Source organism: Mastomys coucha, unplaced genomic scaffold, assembly GCF_008632895.1.
Source record: "Mastomys coucha isolate ucsf_1 unplaced genomic scaffold, UCSF_Mcou_1 pScaffold9, whole genome shotgun sequence".
In the NCBI taxonomy this organism is placed as follows: domain Eukaryota; kingdom Metazoa; phylum Chordata; class Mammalia; order Rodentia; family Muridae; genus Mastomys; species Mastomys coucha.
Window position 1 is genome coordinate 41,491,797 of NW_022196915.1, and position 7,708 is coordinate 41,499,504.

Below are 7,708 nucleotides of genomic sequence, written 5' to 3' on the forward strand. Positions count from 1 at the left end.
GTTCATCTGGGTCTGAATTTGCCCTTGGTCTAGGAGAAGGGAATTTGAGAAAGTGAACTCTTGGGGGAAACTGAGGCACAGACAGGAGGGATGCAAGTGCTAGAAAGGGAAGCTGCCTTTAATGCTATGCTGGTACCTTTGTATAAAGATCTCTCCAAGGAGGAAGACAGTGTCTTTCTGGCAAGCGAGTATCCTTTGGGTGACACCCTGGTGAACCTGTTTAGGTCCCCCTGAGAAGGTTCTGGTCCCGGGATTCTCAAGGGAACATATCTTAGCATCCCTACCTCTTCTCAGGCTCCTTAGCTCCGAGGCTCTGCCCTGACCCTTTCCCCAAGCCGCCCCCACTGTCTTGCCACCATTGCACATACCTTGCCGTTTTCAGTTTCAGCAGTGACCTTGCCCCCCTCCCGGGACACGATCTTGGCCTTGACATATTCCTCCTTGTCATCAGGCACGAAGCACTCTGTGCGGATGTCAAAGGGCCGGGTCTGGGCCTCTAGGCGCTCCTTCTCTGACTTGCGGAGGTACTGGGCTGCTGCCCCAAAGTCAGCCATCTGGGCGTCTGTCATTCTGTCACTCTTAAACTCTTATGGGGGAGATAGGAGGGATCTGTCTGTCATTCCTGGTGTGGGTCAGGCTTCTGTGTGAAGTCCTGTCTTTCCTACACCACCACCTCCCTGCCTCTTCTACACCATAGCCTATGTGGCTCTCCCACTGGGTCTCCATGTAAAGCACCCTGCTTCTCTGCATAAGATCTATGTGGGGGAAGGGTGATGGAGGTTTGCCGAGAGTGAGGGGCAGCTGGGGAGAGAAAGAGAAGGCTGGAAGCCTGGCTTCTGGGAGAATCATGATCTGCTGTCTACGGGGGAAACATTCTCACCTGGTTCACTTTTCACAGAGAACCCTGAAGAACTTGGACCACAGCTGGAATAAGGCACCACAGAGGTGCAGCGAGGCAGAGAGAAGAACAGGCAGGGAGATGAGTAGCAGAGGCGGAGAGACCGTTCCAGAGATCCTGACCAGGATGGAATAGGACAAGACAGGGAATGAGGTAGGTAAGAAAGCACCCAGGCAGGACTGAAGCTATGGCTCACTGATAGATTGCTTATGTAATGTGTATGAAACCCTGGGTGTGATTCCCAGCACTCTTGACACAGAAAAATAAATAAATAAAAGGAAGGATAAAAATGAGAAGGGGAGAAAGGGTGAAATGAGAAACATGTGGAAAAGGAAAAACATACAAGAAGGCAAAGCACAGAGACAGGAGAGAGAGATGGAGTAGACAGCGCAGGACAAATCTTGCTGAAGACTATGAGCCAAGTTAAACCAAGGCAAGGGAGGGGCACCCCAGGAGGAGGATGGGGGAGACAATGTAAGGGAAGGGGCATCCAGTGTTTCTTGTGGAAACATCCTGACACTGAGAACTTCCCAGGCTGGTGGAAGGCCGTCCTAGAAAATCTCTGACTGACCTGAACCCCACTTCCAGGGAAGGCAGTTTCCTTCTAGGTGGGGACGGGTCTGATGTGGGTGGAGAGCCCCCGCCCTACACTCCCTCTTACCTGGGTTGGAGAAATCTCTGTCTGGCCGTTCTCAGTGCTACAGCCCCTTTATATCCCATTCCATGTGCCTGCTGCCTAAATTTGGAGTCATCGGCTGGGACCCTGCCTCCCACTTCCCTCCTGTCCTGGCTCCTCCTTCTTTGATCCTTTGGCTCTGGAGGTGACGGGAGGACAGCAGGGCCCCGAGGTTTGCCCATGAAAGGTCTGTTGCCCTTGCCCCTCTGGCTCCATGGCCTTTTTTTAGTCCTTGGGCACATTCCTCCTCCCCAAAAGGCCGATGGGCAGATAGAGGAGAGACAGGACCGTCTCACACCACCGCCCCTACCCACATGGCCCTTACCTCAGTTATTTTTAATCTGAAGGGTGAGTTGAACAACTGGGTAAGGGTCACCTTCTCTTACAGGCCTAATATTTGTCCCCTGCCTCCAACACACAAGCTCCCAACCCACACTCTCCCTTCCCCCTTTCCACCCTGGCTATCTGCACAGCTTCAGGATGAGGGGAGCCTCCTACTCTCTCAGTCCTGGAGTTCCACAGTCCTGGCTCCCCAGAGACAAAGTCATGATGTCCAGGGAGAATATCTATTTTGCAGGTGCATGACTAAGTTCCGCTTTGATAGTAAGAGAATTGTACACCTCCCCTCCTCTCTCTCCTTACTCTGTGCAGACACTGTCTATAGTCTCTGTTGCCCACATCTCTAGACAGGTGTCCTCCAAAGTCCTTGCTACCTTGGTTTAGGGACATGTATAGAGAGTCTCCATTCCCTGAGATGCAGGCAGTCATTCGGTCTCTTTAAACCATGGAGGGACTCACCCACTCTGGCTTGGGCAATTTACACACAAACCTGCAGTCTGGTAACCTCACATAGAGAACTGAACAGCTGCACATCCATGCCCATTTTCAGTCAGACACACACACACATGCACACAGACTTTACACATCAACCCAGTTAAGCCTGCAGATTTTCTTTCTTGCTTCTTCTACACAAACTGATGCTATCATGCACAAACATGTTTGGATATGTAGGCTTTTACCCTCCCTCTGCAACCCTCCACTCCTGATAGGAGATGGGGGGGGAAGGCCAGAGGTGTTAATCCTGGGGCTGAGGGAGAAAGGGTGTTGGGGGGGGCTTGCCCCTTCCGCCTCTCCAGGCTGCCAGAGGATGCAGGTGCTGCTTCGGATGCCCTGCAGGCCCAGAGATTTACACCAGTTGGCCCCAGGCTCCAGATTCCGTGGGTAGGGGCTCTGAAGACTGACCCCTTCCCAAAGGGTCCTTCTCTAACCATTCTGGGTCCTTATACTCACGTGCATGTCCTTCTTTGTGACACCAACAAGCACCCAAGGCCCAGAGGCAACCCCTGTCCTCCAAGGCTGCCGTTTTTTTCCCCCCAGAGGTCGTAGGTGTTGGGTCTTTAGCAGGTCATGTCTGTTATAACTAAGTAGACACTGTGTTCAGGAGACAAAGCCAGGCTCCCCTGCTCTGGCTTTCCCTTACACCCTCACACCCAGGAACGCTCTCCCTGCTCCCAGCTCCCACCCCATCTACTGTCACCTCTCAATATAGCTCTAGAGTGCGGAGGTGGGCAGGACACACAGCCGTCATTTTTTCTGGGTACAGCATTCTCAGTGGTGGGGTGTCTCCCCAAGGTCGCCAGCCCCCTAGGATACTTCAGTTCCCTTATGATGGGTAGGGTGCAGGAGCATACAGTTCTCTCCAGGGGTCTTAGATCTTGCGGGCAGTATTCTTGAAGGGACCTGATTCAACCTTGCGCTCCCATTTGCAGGCACCTATGCCAAATGGTTGCTCTCAGAGGATAAAGGCCACCTGTCTGCAGCTGTGTCCCTGGAGGTCACTTGAGGCTCCTGTGTGTGCAAGCTCCAGGGTTAGCCCATGGCCTAATATGTCACTGCCTGGTTCTCAAGCTCTTGAGGGCATGATAAGGTACTGAGAACATTGGGTCAGCCTGGGTCAGGTCCAAGCGACAAAGGGCCAGGCTCTGTCCTCAGGGAACCTAGTAGGCTATCCAGGCCAAACTTGGTATAGGTAGTGGGGGCTCATGGGGGATGGTGGGCACAGAGTTCCCATTGCCTCCTATGGAAGATGTAACAAGGGAGGAGTTAACTCAGTTCTGGGCTCTGCCCTCTTGTGTGGCCTGGTTTGGCCTCTTCTTCCTTTCCTAGGCCCCCTTGTCTCCCCCAGGCTCTCACATACTCTTTTCAGCTGCTTCCCAAGCCGGTTCTGCAGTCTGATGAACATTCTAGAGTATGTGGACACAGGTGGACGCTCTGGTCACAGGTGAGAAGGACCATCCCTTTGTTACCTGGCTCCCCCGTCTCTGTCTGTTCCTGTGTCTGCCTTCTGTTCTCTATCTCCACATCAGCCCTAGCTTCTGCTGCTCCAGCGCTCATACCAGAGCTCTGCCTTCAGCAGACTGATCTCACTGAGCACTCAACCTGTCTTGTTCTGGCTTCCATGTCCTGCCCCAGGTCCTTCCTCGGCTCTCTCCAGCTTCCCTTCTCCCTGACTTTCACGACTCACATGTAAAGGTAGCCTGGGTTCTTGCCTCTATAGGATCACTTCTGGTGCTTTCAGATTCTCTGTTCCAGGCTCCCCATATTCTCTCCTCACCCATTCTGAGTGCCATCCTTATCTTGAGGGCTCTACCATCAGCCCTTGACCCTCTGTGTGTGCACAGCCTGACCGCCTTTGCAGCACCTTTATCTTTTGCTCTTTTAGGCTCTGGCTCTTAGGTTCCCTGGACTTCTCCACATAGCTCCTTCATCCAGTGTGATCCTCTTTAGATTCTATGTTTCTCTTCACTGCTGCTTTGGTTTGTTCTAGGAAGAAGAGTTGGCTTGGTCGGGAGATGGGATGAGGGTATAAAGAGGAGACTTGGGGGACCTTGGCTCTTCTTCCTGTGGCCTCCTTATGCCCAGAATCTCTTCCTTTTCTGTTTCTTCTGCTCAAGCCATGTGTTGGTTTCCCATCGCTTCTGACTGCATCTGATTGGGATGTTCCTTCTTCCTTCCTTATTTCGTTCTCTGTCCTCCCTCACCTGCTGTTTTTGCTACTGGTAACCAACTCCTCATCCTCAGCCCAGGGCCCATGCTCTGGTTGCCTAACTCAGTGATCAGAACACAGAGAGAGCTGTTGAACAGGAGTCTGGCCATGCACAAGTTTGTCTATGAGTGGGGTTGAGGGGAGATTCGGCTCAGAGCTGGACCAGATTCAAAGAGATGTCTTCAAATTCCATCGTCTTTCAGACCCACGTTCCTAAACCTACCCTCAGCAGCCCAGCTGTGGCAGAATATCTGGGGATCTAGCTTTGCTTAGCTGGAGCGGACTCTTTTTTTCTACCGCCAGGCCCTCCAGTGATTTAGTTTCCCCTCCTTCCTTTCCCTTGAGATAGCTTGCCATACCTAAGGTCAAACTCTATCTTCCAGATACTGCAGAGGTAAAAAGCCTTCAAATGGAGGAGTCACAGAAGGGAATGAGGGAGAAGAAATGAATACCGTAGGCCAGGGGTTGGGTCCTGGGAGGATGGGGAGGAAGAGAGAAAGATGGGCTAAGGTTGCTATCCTCCTGGCTAAGTGGAAGGGGCAAGGGTCACGTGGCTACATCTCTCATCCAGTGTCCTCTCCTCTCAGAGACCTGCCTGGGATGGGGTCTAAGTGGGCATTACTGCATCTGCCGAGGGGATCATACTTCTGCAGACTGAAAAGCCTCTGGTCAGTTCCTATACTCCAGGACTTCTGTGGCCCAGCTCTGTATATTATCAGTGTAGGATACTAATTAGCACTGGCACATAGGTGTGTGGTAGATGGGCTCAGAGCTACAGGTGAGTTTGGAGGCTTCTCTAAATCCTGTTTCAATCTGACAGGCACTGGGCCTGGGGAAGTCACAAAGGAGGTAACACTTCTTGCTATGTTTGGCTGGAGGAGGACCTATGAGCCAGTGCTGTACCAGGAAGGCTCCAAACTTCACAGGGTCCTGGAGAGCGACCTTTGCCACTTCCTCTCCTTCTTCTAAGCCCCACCTCCCCACCCTAGAGCCCAGGGACTGAGGTCAGAGAAGAAGAGTCTAGAGGCAGGATTTTGGCTTTAAGGAAAATTGCTTTATTCTGCTTCTGCCTATGTGGCTGTTGCAAAAGCTTCCAGGTCTGAAGGCTTCACGAGCACCCTTAGAGTTGGGTAGTACAAGATCTACTCCTCATTCAGGCCCTTTTGAAATAAAAACAAAGTCCAAATTAGCTCCGGGGAGGCCAGCAATGTGGGGACAGCGCAAGGAAACTGAAGTTGAGACTAGGGCATCTGGCAGGTAGAGACCCATGTGTGACCTTGTGGGATACCCTCTGTAGGCAGGGATATGTTTCCAGGGGTCAGTGTGGAAGAAGAATGTTCTGTGAAGATAAGAGCTCTTGACTAGGCGGGAGAGAAGCTGCCTCTGTGAGGTCAGTGTAACACTTGGGATATTCTTTACATGCTTGAGTTTCAAGGACAGGAGCCAGAATGAAGTGGGAAATAGACACGCTAGCTTGAGGGAACTGGATCTAATGGGTATGCATAAATTGGGGCTGTATAGGGTTTCTAACTCCTCTTGATCTGGGGTTCCCAGAATCACTGCAAATGAGGTCACAGAGAACCTTAGATGTCACTGGGAACTCAGTCACCTTAACCTTCGGGGTTTTGTGGTTCAGCTAGGGACTAAATGAAACAATGCTGTCTGAGGGGACAGAGGAGTTGTGCCTGCTGTGGGAGGTGACAAATGAGGTCCAGGGGAGGAACCCACCTTGGCACCAATGTCACGGCTCTTGGCCCGCAGCTTGTTGACCTGGGACTCGGCGATGTCCGCCCTCTCCTCTGCTTCATCCAGCTCATGCTGCACCTTGCGGAACTTGGACAGGTTGGTGTTGGCCTGCTCCTCCTATGACCGGATAAAGGGGAGGAGTAAGAAGGGTCTCTTAGCCTTCTGGTCTAATGGGGCTGGCACCCCATATCTCTCCTCCTGGCTTCAACCCCAGCAGGGTCACTTACCGCCTCCTCAGCCTGGCGCTTGTAGGCCTTCACCTTTAGCTGCAGTTTGTCTACCAGGTCCTGCAGCCGCAGTAGGTTCTTCCTGTCTTCCTCTGTCTGGAGGTCAGAGGAGGGCAGGAGGTGAGAGTGCACGGACCTAGGGGGCAGCACCCCTACCCTGGCTTCTCTTGTCTTCTTCATTCCAAATGCTACATTCTGAGTCAATGCTTACTCTCTGGTCCTCATGGAATATTTGAATTTGCTTATAATTTCTTACACAAGGAGCATCTTTTGTTTTTGAGGCATGGATTCTTTATGCAGCCAAGGCTAGTCTCAAACTCATGACCCTCCTGCCTCAGCTTCCTGAGTAATGGGATCACAGGCATGTATCACTAAGCTCATTTGGAATGTGAATATTTTAAAATAACTCTATAAGGAGTGAACCCAATAAGCTAATGGGATGTCTGAAAGAGTACAGTGACTTATGTATACTGTCCTAGGAAACAGGATCCTGAAGGCCTTGGAACACCACGGAGCATAAACCCACTGGCTCTGGGCCCAGCATGTACTGGGAGTGACTCTGGGGTTGTAAGCATGCTGGAATTTCCTGGGCTGCAGTGGGCTGACACGAACTTGATCTAGGCTAAAGACAAAGTGTGCTTAGAGGGCATAGTATGCTAGACAGAAAGACAAACAAACTCTAATGGAGCACTACAGAAAGCTGAGTTTATGCTGCCCTGGGTACCTGAAACGTTTTGAGACTTATTTGAATGGCATTGGTGTCTTTGGTAGCAGGCCCGGCTATTAATTTTCTGCTGGAGAAGGGTGTTGCTGCTTGCAGCTGTGCCTGTCTAGAGCATATCTCTGGTAGATGGGATAGGGGTACATGTCAAGGTGAAACACACAGGCCATGAAGCTCAATCATGATCCTCTGAGCCAGGGGACAAGAGTCCATGACTAGGCAGAGTGGGCTGCATGCTATCTCTGACTAGGGAAACCTCTCTATGTTCCCCTTGGTTGCTTGTCACTGTGGCTCTAGGCCATTGTGTAAGGGCCGTGATTACAGCACTGCCCAACCTGGTAGGTGAGCTCCTTGATGCGCCGCTCGCTCTTCCTCATGCCCTTCACTGACTCCG

General features: G+C 51.8%; 2 protein-coding genes across 2 annotated transcripts in view; both read right to left on the bottom strand.

The window, feature by feature from the left end:
* Positions 1 to 950, bottom strand: part of LOC116084148 (myosin-6-like) — a 24,577-nt gene extending 23,627 nt beyond the window's left edge. The window contains 2 exon segments of the mRNA XM_031361003.1: positions 369 to 586; positions 881 to 950. Coding sequence (XP_031216863.1) covers positions 369 to 569 — 201 coding nt within the window. The 5' untranslated portion in view covers positions 570 to 586; positions 881 to 950.
* Positions 951 to 5,652: 4,702 nt separating this feature from the next.
* The window catches only part of LOC116084149 (myosin-7), a 22,565-nt gene continuing 20,509 nt past the window's right edge, over positions 5,653 to 7,708 (bottom strand). The window contains exons 31-34 of the mRNA XM_031361004.1: positions 7,650 to 7,703; positions 6,594 to 6,689; positions 6,349 to 6,483; positions 5,653 to 5,780 (exon numbers count right to left, since the gene is read on the bottom strand). Of these exons, the coding sequence (XP_031216864.1) occupies positions 5,763 to 5,780; positions 6,349 to 6,483; positions 6,594 to 6,689; positions 7,650 to 7,703 (303 nt within the window). The 3' untranslated portion in view covers positions 5,653 to 5,762. The remainder of the gene's footprint in view (positions 5,781 to 6,348; positions 6,484 to 6,593; positions 6,690 to 7,649; positions 7,704 to 7,708) is intronic.